The 24790-nt window shown below is 41.5% G+C and overlaps 1 protein-coding gene across 2 annotated transcripts in view; it reads right to left on the bottom strand.

Moving 5' to 3' along the window:
• Window positions 1-439: 439 nt before the first annotated feature.
• The window catches only part of FERMT1 (FERM domain containing kindlin 1), a 35482-nt gene continuing 11131 nt past the window's right edge, over window positions 440-24790 (bottom strand). For both annotated transcript variants that reach the window (XM_045053862.1, XM_045053863.1), the window contains 10 exons: window positions 23739-23841; window positions 18651-18758; window positions 18088-18219; window positions 16540-16589; window positions 8839-8963; window positions 7783-7889; window positions 6372-6593; window positions 5623-5747; window positions 4372-4513; window positions 440-2705 (listed from right to left, as the gene is read on the bottom strand). In XM_045053862.1, coding sequence (XP_044909797.1) covers window positions 2532-2705; window positions 4372-4513; window positions 5623-5747; window positions 6372-6593; window positions 7783-7889; window positions 8839-8963; window positions 16540-16589; window positions 18088-18219; window positions 18651-18758; window positions 23739-23841 — 1288 coding nt within the window. In that variant the 3' untranslated portion in view covers window positions 440-2531. The remainder of the gene's footprint in view (window positions 2706-4371; window positions 4514-5622; window positions 5748-6371; window positions 6594-7782; window positions 7890-8838; window positions 8964-16539; window positions 16590-18087; window positions 18220-18650; window positions 18759-23738; window positions 23842-24790) is intronic.

The raw sequence follows: 24790 nt of genomic DNA on the forward strand, positions 1-24790 counted from the left end.
AGGCAAGCCATTCCTGCCCCACAATGGGTTGACGTGAGAACTGTATGAAGGGACATCTATAAGCTGCACATTACTACCTGTTATGGACCATCTACAGCTAAATCAAATCCAAATGTTTTGGACATTCATCCATCAAGTCAGAGGCCCTCTGATGCTCCTTCACCTTTGGGTTTTTCTTTGCCCTCTCATGCTTTTTCTAAAATGTAGATGTGGAAAAAAGAGCTTATGATGTCAGGAAATCTAGGGACCTTCAATGGGAAAGTAGTTAAAGCCAACAGGTAAGTGAGGTTTCTAAGTCAATCTCACGGGGAGGAATGAGCTTGAATCTTGGGATTCTACGCATTAAACTTGAAAGTTGCCTTCCTTTCTCAGGGGGTAGAAAATATTCACCTGTTTAGAGACAGCAGACTGGAGAGGACACAACCAGACGATACTCAAATCCAGATAAAGCTTTTAATTAAAAAAATTCATAAAAATAGTAAAAAATGCAGATTTCCCCATCTAGTATAGATAAGAAAGCGAAGGAGGCTGAAAGACACGTTAATTTAAAATTTCATCATAGGAAGTCAGATGACCTTTTGCACCCAGTGTAAAAAGAGTCCTTACATTGCTCCTGGGAATAGCAGCATTTAGGCTTTGGTGGTCACACTTGGGATGTGGTCATATAGTCATGGAAGAAGTGTTCCCTGGAAAGTTTGGTGAAGACCAGTCACCTCCTTTGAGTGTTTTCATAGAAATGTCAGGCAACCATGGAAAGCCAAGGAAGAGAGTTATACTGAAGGTCCAGCTCTGGTTAAGTTATGTAGAGCTGTGCTTCGCAGCAGACAGGTGACATGTGGCCTCAAGCAGCATTATTTTAACCTAGGGCCTGACATCATATTAAAGACCTGACTTAGGTTCTAAAATAATAGAGCCTAAGACTATGTAGAATTGACCAACACCAAGTAAAACAGTATGCTCAGCACTAGTTTGTATAGAAGACATTTCAAGCAAAGTTCTTTATGATGTGGACCAGACTTTCCAAGTGCCTAAGCCACTTCCGAGATTTAAGCTGGGCCTTGGAAGTTCAGCTGGTGCCTGGGGAGTTTTCATGAACATTGACCTCTAAAGGAGGGGCTGAAAGAGGACTTTCAAGCAACAGCTTCCAGCTCAGGGCGTGGGGTTCCCTAGACAGGGCTGTCTTAATGTGGTTCCTGGAGCAGTGGAGATCTCTCTTCTCAAATGTCTTAGTTGGAAAATAAAGCACAGTGGATCTTAAAAGAATTTCAAAATGGAAATGGACCCTCTGCTTTACCCTGGCAACCCAAGTCCTTTCTGTGACAGGAGAACATTTATAAAAACATAATTAAATGCTATCTGATATTACCCACTACCCCTGATACTGCTTCTTTCCTTCTCAAAACCCATTCCTCCCAAAGCTGACAAATCAAAACAGAAAATGACAATTGAGGGCAGTTATTAATTGGCTCACGCTCATGTCTGGAGGTAAAGATGACAAGAGCAAAAAGAAAAAAAAAGGTCTATTATCAGCTCCTAATTTACCAAATGTAGATGGAAGCCAGTGAGGAAGCCATCAACCCCTGAACTTGGTGATCTTAGAGAAGAGGTTTGTCCTTCTCTCCATGACCAGCTGGGACGGAGACCCCATTGTAAGCCTGGATGCGGGGAGGTGGTTTTTATGAACAGAGAGAACTAGACCCATCTTCCTGAGCCCCAGCTCAGAGTAGAAGCAGTTGAGACATGCAGCTGGGTTGAGGAATGGATTTCCCTGTTCCTCTATGTCACCCGTGTCATCAGGAAGGACTTAAAGGTGGCCGAGGAATGGAAAAGGAGCTGCAGGTGGCAGCAGTAACCTGAGGGGACCGATGTCCAAGACCAGATGGGTCAGCAGTCACCTCCGCAGAAGTCACTGTGAACTGATGACACTGCAGGCCACTGCTCTGACCCCTTGTCACCAACTAGTACCAGGTACCCCCACCTCTCCCCTCCCCTCCCCCAGACCTTGACCTATAAGGGAAAAAGTGTGAGTGTGGACTCCCTCTGCCATTTTCACAATATGGGGACTAAAAGCAGTTCTGTTAAGGAAAGACAGATTTCTTTTTGTACCTGAGTTAGGGAATAAGGTAGATCCTTGGCTACATGTGCTTTTAACCTTTCTGTCTTTCCGCTGACTTAGCAACGGAGCAGAAAGGCACACTGGTGACTTCTAGCCATACACTCGCAGGTTCTGGAAGTCACAGAACTGTAGCTACATACTGGGATATAGTAGTATTAGCCTGTCTTCTACCTACCCATTTTACAGAAAAGGCAACAGAGGCCTCCTCTGTTACTGGTAGGACAGGGCAAAGAAAGGAAAGGGATATGCTAGGCAGTGTGTTTGAAATGAGGCAAGGATCCTCATCTGAGTGACCAGCGGTAAGTATATGGTTGTCTGTCAGTCTGGACTCTTCACATTGGGTGAGCCAAGGATCCCATCTGTCCAGGGAGGACCATCCTTGGCTCACTGTCTGTGTAGGCAGATCTGTTTTGCTTCAGTCCTGACCACCAGTCAACTTGTGGAACAGGTCCTCGTCAAGTGTCTCATTCTGGTCCTTGGACCGGGTGGACAGGAAAATGTAGCCACCGATGTATTCATGCACAATCTTGCAATCCGCACTCAGGCAGGTGAACGCAATGGAGACATTCTGGTCAAATTCGATTGCCACCTGGAAGAGGAAGGCACAGGTAAGCTTAAACTCTGACAAGGAAAATGAAGAAAAAAACGCCTTGTGATGGCGTCAGAGCTGAGGACTGCCTAGGTGGCTTACAGATAACTCCCCCTGCTTGGGATTTCTCTCCCTCTCTCTCCCCAGAACCCCACAGACAAAAAACAAAACCAAACCCTCCAAAACAACTCCAAAAACAATCACCACTTCCATTAGACGCTTACAGCAAACTTGTCTTTGCTCTCTTTGCGCCCTCTTGTGGTGTCAACTTTGCTACACATTTGGGAAAACATTCTAACTCCCAACACACATAGATACTTTCTGTCACTCTTGTTTAGATGTTAAGAACTTCCTAAGCATTCCATCTGTCCAGGGGCAGGGTACTTTGCAGACTTTTTGATGGAGAATAAAAGGCTTCCCTGAATTTTCCTGCACCCAACAGCCCTGCACCCCTTCCCAGCTGAAAGTCACAAACTCTAAATCAGAAGAAACATTCTTCACTGGTTCTCAAACCTTGGTTGCCCAAGTGGACTTTTGAAAATTACTGATGCCAGGGTTCCACTCCCAGAGACTGGGATTTGATTGGTCTAGGATGTGGCCTGGGCAGTGGTGTTTTCAAGTTCCCCAGGTGATCCTAATACTCAACCAGGATTTAGAGCCACTGTCTTAGAGGCCACCTAATCTCAGACTTTTATTCTACAAATGAGTGCCTCCACTGAAAGGAATCCATGGTTCTTTAAAAAAAAGTGTGAGTTTGGGGTGCTTGGGTGGCTCAGTTGGTTGAGCATCTAATTTCGGCTCAGGTCATGATCTCACAGCACTGGGCTCTGTGCTGGCAGCTCAGAGCCTGGAGCCTGCCTCTGATTCTGTGTCTCCCTCTCTCTCTGTCCCTCCTCTGCTTGTGCTCTGTCTCCCAAAAATAAACATTAAAAAAATTTAAAATACAGTGTATGTCTCTTATCCCTCTAGGTAGATGGCTTTCTACTGGAAAAATGAGAAAACAAAGGAGAAAAGATTCTTTATCAGTATCAGAATGTGTTAAATCATCTGGATGCTAAGGTGCCTCTGACTTGATCTACAATTTCCCAGCTTATAGCTTTGGCTTGAACTTAGCTCCTGGGGTGCCATTAACGGGAGGCAGACGGTTTGGGGTCCCCTTAACTCAAGAGGCAAAGCTTTTCTCAGTCATCCCTGCTCACATCACTTGCTTCTCTAGTAGTTTTTACTTTTTGGGACTGGAATGCTCTCCAGGTGGGCAGTTGGGCCTCTGAGTCCTCAACTAGTTGGACTTCTTGGCAGCCATTAGATGAGGCCTTTTTGGATTCATTTTGGGTGACAGTTCTCAGGTAGTTTCCACTAAGTAATTCAATCTAAGTCTTACATAATCCTATGCTGAATTGAAGGAAACTAATCAAATTGCTCAGCAATTTTAGAGTCTGTATGGCAAGTCCATATGGAGACTAAGCCAACCCATGGTGTTAATTCAAAACCATTCGGCCTGTACTTGTTAGGAAACTGCCCAGAATTGCATGTGATTATTTTAGCAGACAATGACCATATGCCTGTGGTTTCTGAGTTCTAAATGTATGAACAGAATAATGTACAATTCCGATGGAACACACATATATAGGCTCAACGCTGAATGTACCAAAAACTTTCACTGTACCTGCCGGATTTCCCAGTTTACATTCCACTGCTTCATATTTGTGAATCTCCATGTTGTAATTGGAATCCCAGTGGTTGCATCGATTCTAATCAACCTATTATAGGAAACTCCCAGAATATCATCTTTCTTGCTTCCTTTAAATCTAAAAAAAAATTAATATGAATTAAAAGAAGCAACTGCTTCCTGTAATATGATTTTCATTCATATACAACTTCTTAAAGATAATATGAACATTTCTAAATGGCATCCAAAGAATGGACAGTGAAGGATTAGCTTTCTACAGAAGAAGGGTGTTTTTATTGTGATATGAAGAACATATGAAGAATGGAGAGAATTAATAAGGCTGCCCTGTACACATCATTTACATAAAACTGACACCATGGGAAAGCAAAGTAAGAAAGGGTCAAGTCAATTTAAAATTGCCAACTGTGTATGCCGTTCTAGGCACAAGGAATATAGTAGTGATCTCAGTAGATAGAAAATGTCTATCTTCATGGAGCTTGTATTCTAGTGGGGGGACAGGGTCATGAGTAAGTGAAATATATATGGCAGATAAGATCATAAAGGAAAATAAAACACAGAATGGGGACGGGAATACTGGCAAATGGGGTGGTTACAGTTTTACAACTGTAGGCTGTAGTGAGAGAGGCCACTTGATTAAAGATGCTGGTGAGGGACTGTGCTATGTGGGTATCTGGGGAAAGAGTATTGTAGGCAGAGGGCATAGCCAGTGCAAGGCTGCAGCATTTTATGTATGTATGTATGTATGTATTTGTGTGTGTGTGTGTGTGTGTGTGTGTGTGTGTGTGTGCGCGCGCGCACGCTCAAAGACCTGTCACAGGAGGCTGGTGTGGCTGGGCACAGTGAAGGAGGAGCAGAGGTGTGAAATTCTGGAGCTAAGGTCTTGTAGGACCATTGTAAGGATTTGGCTTATACAGTGAGTGAGCCAGAAGGCCTTCAGATGGTTCTGGACAGAGGCTGCCATGGTTTGACTCAGATCTTAAACAGATCACTCAGGCTGCCAACTTGAAAACTTAGGGAACAAGGGGAGAAGCAGGGAGCCCAGGTAGGTCTGTGAAGAGAAGGTATAGAAGATTGTTATGGGCAGCCAGTGTGTTTGGGCCATTTGTGAAAGGACAATATTCTAAAATAAAAAGAGTTCTATGTTCTAGACTGAGAAGAAACTGGGATCCAAGAAAGGCACTTAGAAACACATAGAGAGCAAGAGAGGCAAGTGAACATTGTAATCACCTGACAAGGTAGTAGGTGAGGCCGAATTCAGGTAGAGATTGCCATGCCTGGATGAACCGCAGCTTGGCTTCGACCAGGGGCATCTGAGCCACATTCTGGTGGGCTTCTAGAATCCGGGCTGCCAGCTAAGCAGAAGTGGTAGACATCAAACTGTCCTTAGCATACAGTGACTATTCTATAATCGTCCCTTTGGCTCAGATCCCCAGTCAGAAAAATAAATGCAAGGCCCAACTGTAGCTCTACAAAGAGAATTCATTTTCATTCATTCATTCACCCATTCATTCATTCTCGCTTCCTCTCTCTCCTTCTGAAACAAAACATGTAAATCACTGGGGAGAAGAAGGAACAAGATCAACCAACACATAAACTTGTAAGGTTCATGGAGATGGAGAGTTCTGGGTCCCTCTTTCTAGGGTCTATATAGTGTCCACGGACAATGGTTCTACTTACATCAGTCTATTTGCGTAACTTTTTAACCCCCTCTGATGGAAGCACAATGTAAAGTTTTAATTTGTGGGGACTAAATAATTTTAATTAAATCTGGGAATATTACCATGTTTAGGTAGCAGTAGTCAGCGCTAACAAAATGAACAATAATCTCTTAACATGGTCTAATACGGAGTCCAAAGTCAAATATCCCCATGAGCTGATTTTTTCATGATGATGGCCTCAATCATTTTAATTCCTCATTTTACTTCAGAAAATACAGAATTTACTGCAAACAATCACTCAAACAAGATTAGCAGTACCTGCTTAGACTTGTGTTTTTTTGCACACCGAGGCGACACAAAACATTCCGGGTTTATGTCCATGGTTTCGATATTGGAAGCCACCTGAGATGCTGAGTTCCGATTTTTCATCCTCAAAAATGAAAGGATGTTGAGAACCTCTGGCTGGTAGGAACTGTCTGCCATGGTTTTGCCCTTTGATGCCAAGATGCAGGCAGCCATCCATTGGGCATACTGATTCTCCTGCAGCAAACATCAAAGGGCTGAGACACAAATTCAAGTACAGAGCCACCCTGCTGCGAACAGAGCAGGAGGTGGGCTCTTATCTCGACAATATACTAAACTGTCACCTACCAAGCAAGGAAAGATGTGAAGTGGCATATGTTCTGAGTGGCTGTCAATCACCTAATTTAACACCCAACAAAAGCTTTTGAGTCCCATGTTGAGTTTCTCTATGCTAAAGGGCTAGAGAATAGGAATGTCAGCTGTGATAAATTCCATGCAGAGAACTTTGCATTTAAAGATAAACCAAGGACACAGGAGCTCCCTGGAGCACAGACAGATGAAAACCCAAGCTACCCGACAGACTTGCTTGATGTATATTTCCATTTTCATATCATGTCTGATCTCTATTACAGAAGGACATGAGGAAAAAAATCATTAGCTGATTTCCCATATAATGTCTACCCTGGCCTATTCTTACTAAAGATTTGAATCCCATAGTAGGAATCAGGTCCACTGATGGGCTCTGAACCAGTCAGTGGCGGCCTCTATTGTTCTTTAATGTGTGTGCTCATTTTTCACCTCAGGGAACCAAGTGGAGTGGTCTCAGAAGCTGAGGGGATGCAGATGAACGGTCGAATTCTTCAGAGCAACAGTAAGTATGGTATGCTGAATTACTGACCTCAATCTTCATCCTCCTGGTATCCACACCTTTTGCCATGTAATTTTACGATCTGTCTCATTGGAGCCAGGGTGTAATTTCCCACCTCTTGACTTTGAGCCTCACCATGGACTTACTTTAGCTGATGGAACGTAGGTGGAAATAACAGTGTACTCACTCAAAGCTCAAGTTTTAGGAGGCCTGCCACGTTTGTAGTTCCTCTCTTGCACTTCCGCCATCACTGTGAGCAGAGGCTCCCCAGGCAGCTGGGTACCCAGAATACAGTGCGCTTACCTCCAGTAAGGAGCCAAGCCTAGCCAGACCTGTGGCTGGAAGCAGATCTGTTCAGCTGACACAAGGCTGGATCATCCAAGCCCATAGATGTTTCAGAGACCACGGTTTACTGGTATGTGTCATTTGATTTTGTGGTTGTTTGTTACAAAGTAATAGCTGACTGATGAGTGTTCTGATTTGAGAAAGCATCTCAGCTGGTTTGTCCTTAGGTTTAATAAAGGTGAAGGGAGTTAGCATTTTTGTGGTTTTACTCACATGATCACATCTGAGATACACTTCATTCATACCATCAGCAACAGGGATTAGTAACTTGATTCCAAATTTTCTCCCTGCTACATTTACATCTGGCACAACTTCACAGCCTGAATGATAAAAGGAAGGGACAAAACTGAGTTCTGAGAAATCTGTTATATCAATATCAGATGTGCATCTAAAAGAAACACTTTGAATGTAAGCCCTTCAGATTTGGTTCTCTTTTGAAAAACTGAGGAGCAAGCAGACAACATTAATTAAAGGATAACTAAATAAGACTCATGAATAACTAACATGGATAACAAAAACTATTTTCTCTTATCATTTAAAAAATTTTTTAACGTTTATTTATTTTTGAGACAGAGAGAGACAAAGCATGAATGGGGGAGGGTCAGAGAGAGGGAGACACAGAATCTGAAACAGGCTCCAGGCTCTGAGCTGTCAGCACAGAGCCCGACGCGGGGCTCGAACTCACGGACTGCGAGATCACGACCTGGGCCGAAGTCGGCTGCTTAACCGACTGAGCCACCCAGGCGCCCCTCTTATCATTTTAAACATGTCATCAACTGAATTCATTTTCCAGGTTGATTTGGCTATTCTGCCTCATAGTAGCACTGAGTTATGAATATAAACTTTTAAAATAAATCAGGGCAGAGGGAGTTAGTTTTCTCACTGTCACCATAAGGAAATTGAGTGCAATGGTTAAGTATTTTCAGTTAATGGAGTTACCAGTACACTCACAGCCACTTTCAGAAATTGGTACAGAAACTGAAGCGACACTGAATTAAACAGAACCATCCTGGAATTTAGAAAGTTTTCGGGATCCTACAAGGCCTCATGTACTACCCTGATGACAGCAATTACCACCACTTCATAGGCTTGGCCACACTGGGGAAGAAAGGACATCAGAATGCTGCAGACAGGCTGCTGTGTGGAAACCAGTGAGATAGAGCGGTTCCTCTGGAAGTCAACCCTGCTTCACTGGGTAGGAACCTTGGCTTTCATATGCATGCTAGCTGGGTCATGACAAGCCCATACCCTCATGTAGGACTCTCTTACCTCTCAGATTTAGTTTTTCTACTGGTTCTCCTTGTTCAAGCTCCTTATTTTTAAAGTAGGCTATAGATGTGTCTTTAAAGATGAACCAATATTGTTTGAAAGCTTTCAGTATTAGCTTCTTGGGCCTGCAAATTAAAGTACAATTAGCCTTTTAACAACCACCTAGAAACACAGGGACACGTTGCAAATTTTAAGTGGATCAAGATGCTCTAGAAACCCGTTCATATGACATACTCTTTATTTCTGAAAGTACTTTTCAAATTGCTAACTCATTTCTAAAAAGTAAAAATGGGGTTTTTAATATGATATGTAGAAAATGCAGAATCTCAGGAGTTAGACCATTCTGGCTCTGCTGATGCCTAATGTGTGACGCTGGGAAAGACACTTCATCTGCCTGGGCCACATGCACTGCCTCTGTGTGACTGCCCTGTGAGCCTCCAACTCACAGGGCTTCTGTGAGGATAGAAAGAGGTAATCTCTGAAAGTGCTTATCACAGGACCTGGCATGACTGAAGTGCTCAATAAACTATTACTGTTATTTGAGAAACATCCATGAATCTGGGGACACCTGTAATTTCAGTATACTTCTTGTATCTGAAAAAGCTGTCCATATGGACAACACAGTTTTCAAGTTACAGGACTAAAAATTAGATCTAAAAGTAAGCAACGTTTTCCGTAGTTTCCTCTTGATCCTTAAGAGAAACCCCCCAGAGAATTTCCACCGAGTCATGGAAATCACAAAAACCCTACAGCCAATCTGTATAGATTCTGCTGTTATTAAAAAATGTTTTGGGGGAAGATCTCCAAAAGTGATATCCGTGGGGGCCGGGACATTTTGTACTCTGGGCTGGACAAGGTTGGTGGTGCCAATAGCAGGTCTCAATTGGGTCACTGAAAATAGAAAACATGAGAGAGAGCTGGGAAGTGGGAAAGGGGGTACAGCTAGTCAGAGAAAAGATAACATGGGCTGTCCATGGTTCTGTGGAGCAGTCCCGGCTGTGGGGGTGAATCTCATGCTAGAGCAGTGGATTTCTGCATTCAAGAATGAGAGGAAGAGAGGAAACCTTGTGTTAACCCCACTCATACATCATTTGGGGCAAGACTTTTAACATGTCAACCATCGTCTTTCCTTAGCTAAAAATGTGTTACGCTTCACACAAAGATAAGAGAGAAAATGTTCATTAAAAAGCCAGTGTATAACACAGAAAGTATAAAATAAAATGGAAAAACATTATATGCAGGTAACATTTCCAAGATTTAGAAAGCCATTGCATCAAAATAATATTTGTTATGTTGAAAGCTGTAGTTATGATAATTCTAAGGAACGCATTTGAAGGTTATTTGTCTAAGAATCAGAATCTCCAAAATTGATAGTATTTTCAAAATAGAATCAGAAGACAAGCCTTTACACAAAAGATAGTAAGGTCTCAGTTACGTCCTAGGCATTTAAATATTTCCATTCATAATTAAGAATGAAACTCTGCTGCTCCATTTTAACTGGACTTTAAGAGTATCAAAAGATTCCCACTGCTATCGTCTTCCAGTTTGGTTCATCTTCCAGGGCACTTCCATTAATTCCCAAAGCTAATGATTATTGCTCCTATTCCATGTTCCAGAGGCTGGAGCAGGACAGTGTAGGGGAAGAAGTGGAGAAGGTGGCTGCATGGGGCATGATAAACACAAGAATTGAGGCAGTCTTCTGAATCTTCATGGAGCCCATAGGGTCAAGAGGGAAATGCACATATCAATGAATAAAATATGCTATGTCATGGAACAAGGATGTGCAGCGTGGTGAGTTACAGAGGACACAGCGTTTAAATGTAGAATAAAGGATGGGTAAGAATTTGATTGGAGAAAAGGGAAGAGAAATTTCAGAAGGTAGCAACAGCACATGCAAAGTGTAGAGGTGAGTCAGAGCTGGGCACCTTGTAAGCAAGAGCTGGGTCAATATTACCCATATATATTATGTAAATATAATACCCTTCGCTTAACATATTTACAATTGTTAATTTGTAGTATTTGTAACATACATTATAAAACCTTTACAAATATATTAGTTAAAAATGAATATGAAGAACTCAGTTTGTTTTAAAAAGGGAGGTTGTTACTCAGTTACATAAATCCCAGTTGAGGAAGTACATTATTGGCCATGCTTACTCTAAATCACAACGTTCATTGTATAGTGCCATCTACCTAGTTTTGAAGGTTTTTGTTGAAACAAAGCTATGGAGTTCCATCTTCCCTCATGTCAATCACTCACTTATGCAGATTAATCAGAATATGTTGCATTTTTATATTTTTAATAAGTGGGTTTAAAACACACTATAACTTCGGTCCACCTCAGTGGCTCAGTTGGTTGAGCATCCGACTCTTGATTTCGGCTCAGGTCATGGTCTCACAGTTTGTGGGATGGAGCCCTGCATTGGGTTCTGTACTGACAATGTGGAGCCAGCTTGGGACTCTCTCTCTCTCTCTCTCTCTCTCTCTCTCTCTCTGTCCCTACCCTGCTTGTGTGTGGTCTCTTTCTTAAACTTAAAAAAAAAAATACTGTAACTTCATTTGGATGGTGTTTAATGCAGACAAATTCTGTTTCCAAGTTTTAAAGGTGTGCAGATAATATTATTTTTTAAACTTTGAAAGTCTAATTGGCTTTATTAAGTGATTCATAAATTGGGCATCATCCCATCTAGCAAGTAGAGGAGAGCTCTAAGGTATGGTACAAAATGGAGGATTGTTAAGGAAGGAAGTTGGGGTAAGAAAGTTATTAGCAAAAGAAAGGACTGTTCTAGGCAAGGTCACCTTCCTGGTGCGGAAGGGCAGGAGGTCTTGTTAGGTGAATTAACCTCATCTTTTAGGAGATGGAAGGCCCATGTGACAGATGACTTCAGCGGCGCTGATTGGAAAATTTTCTACTGACCAGTTAAGACTAATTTCTGGGGAAGGTTGAAACTGCAATTAGGTATAAAGCCCCAGTTTGGTGAGGTGGTCTAAGTGATGCCATTTTGGGCCTGTGGTTTTCTTTTTAACAATTCCCCCCTTTTGATCAGACTGTCAGCTTAACTGAGAGATGTGATCAAAATTTAAGGCAAGATAATACTGTTTTAATAGGCAGTATCATTACTGGCAACACTATGACCATGGAAATATTTGCAAATAATGCTCTCTTTACAGCACTAATCTCTTTCAAATACTGATTACTTCTTACTCATTTCACAATCACCTTTTCCTTAAAGGAGAGGTTTCTTATTTTGAAAGCATCTGGAGGCTTATTAATGATGGCCAGTTGTCATCACAGGTCATAAATTTGGAACACTAGCTTTTAAAAAAACAAGAGTGTATCGGGGCACCTGGGTGGCTAAGTTGCTTAAGCATCCAACTTCAGCTAGGTCATGATCTCGCGGTTCATGAGTTTGAGCCCCGTGTATGGCTCTGTGCTAATAGCTTGGAGCCTGGAGCCTGCTTTGGATTCTGTGTCTCCCTCTCTCTCTGCCCCTCCCCTGCTAGCACTCTCTTTCTCTCTCTCAAAAAAATAAATTAAAAAAAAAAAAAGAGTGCATAACTCCACTTAGAGATATTTTTCTATGTGATAACCCGTGTTTCTTCATGGGACGAAAGGTTTTCATAGTCACTCTCTCTTTATGAAGTATTATAAAGATTCCTCTGTGTTTTTGGGGTCTTGTATTCCTCTCACTGATAATCTCCTATAGCACATTGTGTAAATCTGCCTGGGATGTTCTTTGCTATAGTAACTTGCCTACTTCCCTACAGTAACTTGTCTGTGAATGATGTAATGAATGAATTTTATGTGTGGCTTCTGTCTCTGTATCCTCTAGTGGAGCCATTTAATTGTTTCCAAAGTAGTCTCTCCAACACTGGTCACACCTTACAGTTTGGACATGAATCATTGTTTTTTATTAAATATGTAACTTACTAATAGAATTGTATCTTGTCTGGTTTATATTTAGGGGTTTGCATAATGTAGAATCTTGAAAGGCTGGTTGGGCATAAAGTTCTAGACTGATTGCTACTTTCTCTTTGCACTTTCAAGATACTTCCCAGCCAACAAAAAGTCTGCTACACACTCCGCTGTTTTTCTTGCTAGGAAATCTGCTTTTTTCTCTCTGATTTAAAGACTTTCCCTTATCAGTGGCTGGCCTTAAGATGTGCATCTAGGGGCACCTGGGTGGCTCAGTCGGTTAAGCGTCCGACTTCAGCTCAGGTCATGATCTCACAGTCTGTGAGTTCGAGCCCGTGTCAGGCTCTGGGCTGACAGCTCGCAGCCTGGAGCCTGCTTCAGATTCTGTGTCTCCCTCTCTCTCTGCCCCTCCCCTGCTCATGCTCTGCCTCTCTCTGTCTCAAAAATAAATAAAAACATTAAAAAAAAATATGTGCATCTATAGTGATTTATTTTGCTTGGGATTTACCATTCCTGAATTTAGGTATTTTTGTCTTTAACAATTCTGGAAAATTCTCAAGCATTCTTTTTTGAATACTTGCTTCTCTTCCATATTTTCTTATAGAACTCCTAGTAGATATAAAATGAAACTTCTCATTCCACTGATAACATTTCCCATTTCTACCTTTCTGTTTTCTCTCTTCAACTGTGTTTTTAAACTTGACATTCAGTGCACCTATTCTGTTTTAAATTTCGATGACTAAGTTTTTTGTTTCCAGATTTTCTATTTGGTTCCTTTTCAATATCGCCTCTTCTCTTTTCATGGTGATTGTTACCTTTTAATTTCCTTAAGGATTCTAAACATACTCATTTTATGTTTTTTTCAGATTGTTCTCTTACCTAAAATTATTGAAACTGCTAATCTTCTTGCTTGTTGGGTCTGCTGTCTTTCCTTTATGGTAGTTCATGAACTTACATGGTTAGTTTTTATTGGGGGCTCATTTTTTAGAGGGTTATTATTTTCTCTATAAGGCCCATGCATGCTAGATTGTGGATATTTCCCTCCAGGTAGCAATTACATTTGCTAGGGCTTCACAGGTTTTGTGTCATGGGCCAGTTTCTGTTTTTTTTTTTTTGTTGTTGTTGTTGTTTTTTTGTTTGTTTTTTTTCCCCAGAATTCTCCTATCATGTAAGACACTTAAATTTAGATCTACATCCTTGGGTGACACAGGATTTGGCTCCATTTTCTCTGGAGAGACTTTTCATTTCCCCACATGGAACCGCATGCAAGGATGAACTTACTGCTTCCTGGCTGGTGGACAGTCTCTCCCTGTTAAACACAGAAGGCAGCCCTTGTGAGTTTTTGTTTTTAGGCATGGGCTTTAGTCCTGTGCTTTAGGCCTTACAATAGGCCTAAAACTTCATCTCCTATCTGTGCCCAGGGACTAAAATCCCAGCCCTAGGCCATGATAATCTGTGCATCTGAGGCTTCATTTGTAGAATTAGGTTTCCTCTGTATTTCCTGCAAACTGGACTTTCCCAGTCTCACCTCAACGCTGTATTTACAATTCTTTTATTTTTCCTTTATCTAGCACTCTTAGGTATTTATGGCAAGACTGAGGTTTGCATTAGATTGGGTGCATTTAAATCAGTTGCTGGAAACTGAAATCCAATGTTTATATAGTGGGTTCAACTGATTTTGTTTGGGGAAAAAAAAAGAGCTTCACTGTTAAAGAAAAAGAAACATTAAAAATCAAAGGACTAGCTCCGTGCTTTTCTACTGATAAAGAAAGGAAGGCCAAGGAAACGAAGGGCCTTTATGGGTCACACACCCACCAGGAATAGAGCTCCATTCCCCTCTTCCTGTCTCTTTTTTTCTTTGCTTCCTTCTTCCTTATCTTCTTTCTTTCTTTCTTTCTTTCTTTCTTTCTTTCTTTCTTCTTTCCTTTCTTCCTTCCTTTCTTCCTTCCTTCCTTCCTTCCTTCCTTCCTTCCTTTCTTTCTTTCTTTCTTTCTTTCTTTTTTTCTTTCTTTCTTCCATGAACTATATTGTCTATTAAATTCAACACCTTTAGACCTTTGGTAGATATAGTGACCACCATGAAACATGAAGACAATTTTGTGAGCCTGAGCAAAGCAATCACATTAAAGTGAAGTGGATATAGGGCTTAACTCTGGGATATCGTCTCCTTCACTGAAAACATCTATAGGAAGGGAACTGTGGTTATTTGGTTTGTCAAGAGCCTGATTTGCTCTATACAGAGAACATGGCAACCTACTGTCTCCATAGAATGATTGTTTAAAAATTATAAATATGTATTTGTGGTTTCAAATGATTACTTTTTTTTCTGTAGCTCTGGCTATAACAATATGTGTGGTTGCAACCATTTATGCCACAAAAGTTAAATTAATGATCCTACTGTTGGAGACCACAGCCCATGAACACATTAAAAAAAAAAAAGCAACCTGTAGAAACCCAGTGACAAATATGGGTACCTTTGGATGCTTGTTTCTCATTTATACCTGATTCACTGTTCACTTTTCCAAGTCTTTTTGTGCATCATGTATTACCAAAAGCAACTTGTGTTTCTTTTCGGGCCAACTGACCCAGTGAGGTGCCGGCTTGTTAAGAAAAGTCAACAAACCATAAAGTGACATGAGTAACTGACCGAACTTCAAAGGGGTCTTATTCTTTTCATCTTAACACACTCTGGCACCGTCACAAATGTAGCAGTCCTTTCTTTCCACAAAATAAAAACAATTCTCTGCCTTTTTAACAGTTTCAGATTGATCTGAGGTCACTGGGGAGTTTTTCAGAAACACCTTAACAGGCAGAGGTAGATAAACCTGGGTGACCACTGTGTGCAAGTCCAGCACCAACATTCTAGAGACAATTGATTTTTAAACCATGAAAGAACCTTCAAATGATGTCAAGTCCTGAGCCTCACAGATGACCATGACAGAAACTCCAGTCTAGTATATATGTTCACTAATTGCCAACACTGGCCATGTTTACACCACCATTTATTGAACATTTAAAATTTTTTTTAATGTTTATTTTTGAGAGAGAGAGAGAGGAAGACTGCAAGTGGGGGGTGGGGTGAGCAGAGAGAGAGGCAGAGACAGAATCTGAAGCAGGCTCCAGGCTCTGAGCTGTCAGCACAGAGCCTGATGGGATGGAACTCACAAACCATGGGATCATGACCTGAGCCAAAGTTGGGACACTTAACCGACTGAGCCACCCAGGCGCCCTCATTTACTGAACATTTAATGTGATCCAGGCACCATGCTCAATGTTTCATATATATTATTTCATTTAATTCCCCCCAATAAATCCAAGAGGAGGTATATCCGTATTTTATAGATTAGGAAACCGAGGCTCCAATACATGACAATGCCCTAGGTAACTCAGCTAGTGTGTGTTGTTGAGCTAGGATTCAGGCCATTGTCTATCTGATACCGCAGCCCATGCTCTTACCTTTGAACCATGAACCTGACTAATGAGGTTCAATTTAACATTAAAAAAATAATAATAAAATAAATAAAGGGGCACCTGGGTGGCTCAGTCGGTTAGGCAGCCGACGTCAGCTCAGGTCATGATCTCATGGTTCATGGGTTCGAGCCCCGCGTCGGGCTCTGTGCTGACAGCTCAGAGCCTGGAGCCTGCTTCGGATTCTGTGTCTCCCCCTCTCTCATACTCTCTGTCTCTCAAAAAATAAATAAACATTAAAAAAAATGTAAATACCTGGACTCTTTACCTGCAAAGCTTTGTTATGAGCAATCTCTTTCTCCTTCAAGGTGACTTACCTAAATAATTTGAGGTTATCTGCAAGTTGAGGGATATCAGTAATGTCCTCCTAAGGAAAAAGATAATATTTCATAAGCAGTAATTAGGTGGTGTTGATACTCTATACCTGCACTGTCGAGTACTATAGCCACTCATCACATGGAGTTATTAAAATCTGAATTAATTAAAATTAAATAAAATGAGAAACTCAGTTCCTCAATCATACTAGCCACATTTCTAGCAGTTCCCTCAGTGGCTGGGGAGTGGAGGAGGGCGGACAGTAGGATGGGGCATGTGCAGGGGCTTCTGGGTGGCCGGCAAAGTTCTAGTTCTTGATTTGGGTGGTGATGTGGGTGATAATTTAATACAAATTTGTTAAGCTACAGGTTGCTTTTTGTTTTTTCACTTTTCTGTTTATGTCACGTGTCATGCAAATGAAAAAAGGGGTTAAAAAAACTGACCAAACACTACCTTTCAAGTTAAAAATCTGAGTTAGAAACTGCTACTTTTATGTACAAACAAAATATTGTACAAATTCTACCTCAGAGCGAGTAGCTCTCCTTACATTTAGTTCACTGATTAACTTCTCAAAAGGAACCTGGTTCAAAGTTCATTCTGCAGTGTCTGTTGGTGCCTGCCTCCTCAGTGAAAAGCCTACTGTTTAGCATCGCGTGAAAATATCGAGGGAAGGAGGAGGGACTTTTTCATTTATTCTGAGAATGGTCATCGTGTATCTAGTTAGTGGAGGAAGTAGACAAAAGAGAGCTCCAATTTCACGGGCCTGTGTTTCCCATGAATGTGAGACAGGGCTCTGAATCTCTACAGAATCTTGGCATTTAGTTTGTACAGAATATTTGCGTTTGCGTGATACCAATTTCCCATTTGAAGGAAATTAATCATAAGGAAACATGAACCAAATAGCTAAGAACATATGACTCATTTTTATGTTACTATTTATATTCAGTTACAATGGATCCACTGTCTAATTCAATGTGAATTAAACTAATATTTACTCCTACCGTTTGAAGAAGTTAAAGGAAGGGCGGCATTCAACGAATGAATCAGATAGGAGAGGCATTCTGATTATAAAGCTGCTGTTTGGCCACATTTCATGGATAAGGATACGATAAAATAGTTGTACTACTATGTTTCACCGGAAGGTTTTGTTTATTTCCTGAAGTCAGTAGGTGTCACAAACTTTTTACAGTGTCCCAGAATAAAGGCCCTCACTGTGTCCACCTTGCCCAGGTGCAACGCATGATGACTAGGTAGATCATAGGCTTTGTATCTGTAAAGCATCTTCTTCATTCTCACAGCTAGCCATGCCATGGACTGGGCAGTTCTCTCTAGACCTGAGTGAAGGGACCGCTTTCATATTCTCGGCATGCAGCCTGCTTAAGATTCTCTTTCTCTCTCTCCCTCTGCCCTTCTCCCTTGCTCGCCATTTTTCTCTTAGTTCAAATTAAAAACAAAACAAAACAAAAAAAAAAACAAAAAAACAACTCATTTAACGTTTGTCAATCCATGAGAACACAGCCACAGTTCTGAGTTACCAGAAAAGTTCATACCAAGGTATTGTCCATTTTTCCACCTTCTAGGGTCACTTCCAAATTAGAAAGTGCTGCTTCTACTTCGTCGACCTCGGACTCATGTGTAAAGTCCTGTGTTTCAGCTGACAATGACAGTTTGCTAATGTGATACTACAATGCAAACAGAGGTTTTAGAAATGGTATAAACTCAAATAAACTCAAATAAATCCATTAGCCATTTCTTCTTTTTGAAGGCAATCCCCCCCACTCCCTCATAGTAACAAACATCTCCTGGAAGGAGATCTCTCTCCTATGAAGGGAAGATGACATTTTAATCTGAATTATTTTGATATTTATATTTAGTTGTGTTCAAACTCGATTCTTCCCCACCACTGGTTGAACTTGTAGTGAGGATAAGAACTGCAAGACTAACACCTTATATAAGATGGGCATGTGTGTGGGTTATGAGGCGTATTTTAAATTTAAATAGACTCCCCTCATTTTCAATTCTTTCTTCAAAGAAAAAAACAGTATGAAGAAAACGAAACTTTAAGAAAACAAGTTCATTTTCTTCCAGAAAAAACGTATTGAAGTTCTCATACCTGTAACGCTGCAAAGATCATCATTTCTTCTTCCGTGCAGTCAATTTCTTCTAAGAGAATGGCCCACCTGGCTTGTTCATAGAGTTGGTTTATTCGGACAGCATCATACTAAAGAAAGAAACAGGTAGGTGTGTGTGTTGGTGGAGGGCACGTATTTATATTCCTCAGTACAAAAATTCTGGAATAACGGAGGCCATTCCTTGTTAATCAGAAACAATAAACTTGCATTCAGATAAGTGAAGGAAATACCTCTCTCTCTCTTTCCACCACCCCAGTTCATTTTACTTCCGAACTTAGCACTTTCTCAAAATATTTTCCAGAGCATCTTCAAGGGGCCAAATAGACCCATCTCGATTCCGTTATTTCCCCCTCTCTTTCATCACCACTTCCACTGGAGGGAAAACCCATCACCACCATCCATCTACAGGACTCTCTTCATCTTGCAAAACTGTAGCTCTGTATCCATTGTACTCCCCACAGGGAGTATACAATTTACTATATCCTCTAAACAAAAGTTGAAGAAAGTATGGAGGAGGAACAGAAAGATAGAGCACCTAAACAGATTTATCAAAGGTTGATTATCATTAGTTTATTTTTCCTTTTGCATTACCCTTATACACACTAGAAGAAAGGTGATAGGGGAGGTAAAAACCCATAGCAAGCCCAAACCAGCAACAGCATTGCTGTCGGTCCAGCAGGAAACGGGACCTGTCCACAGGCACGATCCTCCTCAACAGTGCTAACGCTGCTGGCCAGGCAAGACAAGTGAAAACGCAAAAGTGTGGTATTCTGGAAGCTGGAACACTAAGAACCTTAAGAAAGTCTGTCTTTGCTTCCTGAACTTTGCCAGGTGTCATGGTACAGCTCAGGAGCTAACCCCAGTCTCCTCCCCCAACGAGCCCAAACAGAACACATGTGAGAATGTTCACAACAGTGTTATTCATGGTAACCCTGAGCTGGGAACGCTCCAGTGTCCCTCAGCTGGTGAACTGGTGAATGTCCCTCAACAAAATGTGGGTCACATGCATGACGGGAGGCCACTGAGCAGTAAGAGGGAGCACACTACTGATATGTAGTGGGGACCTCAGAAACATGGTGAGTCAAAGAGTTCAGATGCACAAGATTATATTCTGGAGGCTTCCATCTATGTGAAGCTTCCAGAAAAGGCAAACCTTGAGAGGGAAAGCAGACCAGTGGTGGGCTGGGAGCAGGGAATGACCACAAATGGGGTATAAGGAAACTTTTTTGGGTGATGCAAAACTTTTTTGGATTGTGGTGTTGGTTGCACAACCACGTGAATGTACTAACAATCATTATATTAGAATTTTATGGCACTATACTGCAATCAAGACACAACAACTAAAAAACACGCACACACAACGCACACCAGAAACTAAACAATCTCTGCCCCTCCCCCCCCAAAGACCCCTGCTTAATTAACAGTCTAAAGACAAAAATCTAAAGAGTATGTGAAGCCACTAAAATTTGAATTGGATTGTCATATCATATCTGTCTGTCTGCCACTCAGTCAGTGTCTACAATCCTAATGCTGTAGGACTTTTAGTGAGAGTAAGTCAAATCACCTGATAAGGCTTTTCTCTCCAATGCAGTCAGTAAAGATTTAAAAAAATTAAAGCTTCCACACTTGAACAAATCTAATTTCCCCACCACTCCCTTGAAGCCAAGTAAAACAATTCCTTGAAAGAAAAAGTTACCTACATTTACAAATTGACATCAGGAGAACAGGATCTAGTAGAAGATGTTAGAAAGGACAGGATAAGCCTGGCTCCCACTGAGGAATACTGGATTTCTCTGTGGAGCCAGCAGAGCTCTGGATTTTCTTCTTTGGAGGCTTGTTCACGTTTCCCCCTGAGGCTCTGGAACATCACAAGGTCCCAGGTTTTATGGGTCACTTATTTATTTTTAATGTTTACTCTTGAGAGAGAGAGAGAGAGAGAGACAGAGAGAGAGAGAGAGAGAGAGAGAGAGAGAGAGAGAGAGAGAATGAATGAGGGAGGGAGGGGCAGACCAAGAGAGGGACACAGAATCTGAAGCAGGCTCCAGGCTCTAAGCTGTGAGCACAGAGCCCGATTAGGGGCACAAACCCACGAGTTGTGAGATCATGACTTGAGCCTAAGTCGGACACTTAACCGACTGAGCCACCCAGGCGCCCCTGCAGGTCACTTATTAACAGGCACCCTGACAGATCTTTTTCTCTTTGAGAACTCAGTCAGTGGTTTTCCCAATTTAGAAACAAATGTTTCCCTTGGTGGGGATTGCAAATGTTTCCCTTGGTGGGGATTGGCTACTCTTGCCTTCTCCTTGGCCCTAGATTTCCTTTGTCTTCTGGTTTACTGAAAATAGAAACTCCAGACTGGAAGCTGTGGTTTCTACCACCTCCATTGCCTGAATCCCTGTTTCTCCCCCTCCAGTCAATTCAGTGAACCCCTCTCTCTTTCCACCTAAAACCAATACAAACAAATAACAAAACCTGCCTCCCACAGTTTCACTCTCTCAGGAAAGGGTTACTATTTAGATCTAATCACTCAGGATTCCCTATTAGCTGTGAGGCGACTTTCAGTGTCCTCTAGGATTCTCATTGAAACTGACATGCCTTTTCTCTACTGAACCTTTAAAAAAAATACTGTGAATTATTGGAATTATAAAAGTTTTTTAATCCACACATTTAAATGGGGGAAAAATAATACACAATGAAGAAATTCATTTTGAATGAATCCTAAAGGGACAAAATAATGTACAATAAAAAGTTAAGTCTCCTTCCCTTCCTTTCCCCCCACAAATGGTAGTTTCTCTATAGACTGTTTTGTTCCTTGGTTTTTTTTTTTTTCACTTGATAATATACCTTGAATATGTTCTACATCAAAAGAAACCTGATTCATTCTTCTTAGCTACAACACTGTATGGATGTATCATAAGGTCCTTAACCACTTCCCTGCTGACGGATGTTTAGGTAGTTTCCCATTTTCTTCCTCAAATTATGTAGCAAAGGCTGTTCTTGTGCAGACATGTTAATTCACATATTTGAGTATAACTGTGTATAAATACCAATGAGTGGATTTGCCTGGTCAGAGCTATGTAGAATTGTAATTCTGATACATATTGTCAAACTGCCCTCCATAGGGATCAGATTAATTTGTACTTTGACCTACAAGCAGTGTACAAGAGAGCCATTTTCCCAACACTCTTGCAAAGATAGTGCGTGAAACTTTTTGATCTTTGTCAATACAAGGCTAAAAGCCATTGTAGTTCCTTTTCTATGAACTGTGTGTTCCCATCCTTTGATCATTAGTCTACTGGGTTGTTGGTCTTTTATTATTGATTTCTGGGGGCTCTCTATTAGGGGAATTAACCTTTTACCTGTATGTGTTGCCAAGACTTTTAAACTTTGTATATAGTTTCTTGGCACGCATAAAACTTTCATTTTTTACGAATGCACCAATGTTTTCTTTTATGGCTGCTGGGTTTTGTATTTTTAAAGTATATTATTTTTGAAATTTTGTATATTCTAGTATTTTTGTATATCTGAGATTTCAATCAGTACCTGCTACCCCAGTGCTACAGCCTGCCTGCATCTCTCTTCTGAAAGCTGGAGAAGAGAAGCTCCCTGACCCTACTGCACAGTTTGGTTCCCATGTGTAGGGTGCCTTGTCAGCTTTACAATGGTTTTCTGGGTGATGTCTTTGTTCTTCTAGCGTTGATTGTAGGTTTTATGAAAACATGAACCACATCTTAAATTTCTGTACCCCTCTATCTACTCAGCACATAGTAAGAACCTTCAATTAGGTTATATTTATAGCATTCCCTACTTTAGAAGGGGGGAGAAGGGAACGCTAAAGTGGTTGGGGATCACTGTTCTTATGCCCCAAAGCTGTATCCCCAAAGCCTGAGTCTTCCTGTCACCTTTGGGTGGACAGCTTCTATTTGGCTGTTTGATTCGAATCAGTTTTGTTCATGAGCCATACAGAGAGAACTGCTTACCAGTTAAGCAAACATGACATTCACAGTGCCCTTGAAAAAAAATCAAAACAAAAAAATCCCTTCCCTTTTAGGAGAAGCCGTAGGTTAGTTTCTCCTGAAGGTTTGGTTTTTTCAAAGAGCCAGAATTCGCTCTTGCCATGACTCAGTGGAAGTTATGCACTCTAGACACAAGCTAGGGCCATGGGCATTAAGTTGGATCTAAACCAAAGACTGAGCGGGAGCTCCACAGAAATGACAAGGAATAGGGCTTATTTTGAAGAAGATGCCAGTTAAGGGAGAAGTGGGAGCGGAGATGTGCCTTTGAAGACCAGACTTCAAATCAGGATCAAGGAGAAGACAGTGCCACGAGAGGCAGAATCACCACCGTGCACGAGAAAAGGGTCTACACAGAAGAGGTGGCCTGAGGCATCCTCCCCAGACAGGTGCCTGGCAATGAACAGGAAAGAGCAATAAGCATGAAACTAGGATAAAACCCCCCTGTGCGCGTGGAGGCTGGTGACTCAGTTTACATTTTCTACATTTGGCCAGTGAAGTGCTGACTTACAGCTCCACAAAAGGGCCACGCAGGGGTGAGGAAGGGCAGAAATTCAGAGGATTTATTTCACCGCTCAGTTGTCCTAGTAAACTTCAGGCGGCAGGTGTGCACGTAATGGGAGTTGGTAGCCAGCTGGGGTACAGACGGTCCCTCTTCCCTGCAGTGGGGAGTGTGGTGTGCACCATCATGGGGCTTGTTCATGAGAACCTGCTCTTAACCTTGGCTTCCTTCCTAAGCATTAAGGATTCCGGCTCTGTGAGCCACTCTCCTCTTGTTCCTTTGTTTATGTAGATGGAAAGGGGCAGAGCACACTGTGCTGGGCGGGAAGACCCCCACAAACTCCTGCCAACTCAGGGGCAGCTGACCATACCTGCCAGAAAGTAAAAGACGAAAATCCAAAGACAGCATATATACATTGATCGTTCTAACCCTACATAGCGAAACAGAAGATTATACACATGAACCCTACTTCTGATAACTCAATGACTCAATTTTACACTTCCATGCATTCACATTAAAGCAAAAGGAGAGACAGAAGAGAAAAAGTATCTTACTTTGGGATTCAAGTCAAAAAAAGTGTAGTATTTAAATCGTAACAGCAGCTGTTCATCCTCCTGGATGCCTTGTTCCATAAGGGAACGGGAGGAGTCCAGCCAACTAGAAAACAATAGGATGGGTTTTAAAAGTCAGTCCATTTTACACACATATATTACAATATTACATAACATGTTTGTATACATACTTAAATTTATATACATGCATTTACATTTACATATACACGTATATATAAATGTACACGTGTGTGTGTGTGTGTGTGTGTGTGTGCGCGCGCGTGTGTGTATTTCCTTGAACAAAGTCCAAGTAATATAACCAAAAACCTGTAAGGGAGAGGACTTGACAATAACTTGTATCTGCATTTCATTTTATAGCTTTTACAACTTTCTAAGTGCTTTCTGTATATATATTTTGTTTACACAGATACTTTAAAGTAACCCAGTGAAGGAGCCAAGGCAGTTCTTATTTTCTCAGTTTTATGCGTGAGAAAATGGAGTCTTAGTGACATTAAGTGATATGTTCAAGGTCATGTGCCTTGTCGTGGAGCCAGGATGAAAATCTGTACCTGCTGACTTCCCACACAGCCTCTCCTCTACACCAGCTGGTCTGACTCAACGCTGGGTCTATCTTATTGTCCAGAACTTTCTGTAACAATGGAACTATTCTATATTGCCCTGTCCAATAGAGTATCCACTAGTCACATGTGGCTACTGAAGATTTAAATGTGGCTCGTGCCACGCTTTAATTTTAATTAAATTCAAATTTAAATGTAAATATCCACATGTGGCTAGTGACTCCTATACTGGGTGGTGCAGTTCTAGAGTTGAAAAATAAGTACTGGGCAATGGTGAGGGGTGGAGATGAAAAGTTAACAGCAGAACGAGGCAGGGATGAGTGGCATCCAGTACCACAGAATGAAGATGGCTTGAAAGTCTATTATAACAGGCTTTCGGCAGGGGGGGGGAGGGGGGGGCATAAGGATGACTGAGATGCAACCTCTGTCCTAAAGGAAGTGACAGTCCAGTGGGGGAGTGAGCATCATAAGGTAGGA

The sequence above is a fragment of the Felis catus genome, chromosome A3, assembly GCF_018350175.1.
Source record: "Felis catus isolate Fca126 chromosome A3, F.catus_Fca126_mat1.0, whole genome shotgun sequence".
In the NCBI taxonomy this organism is placed as follows: domain Eukaryota; kingdom Metazoa; phylum Chordata; class Mammalia; order Carnivora; family Felidae; genus Felis; species Felis catus.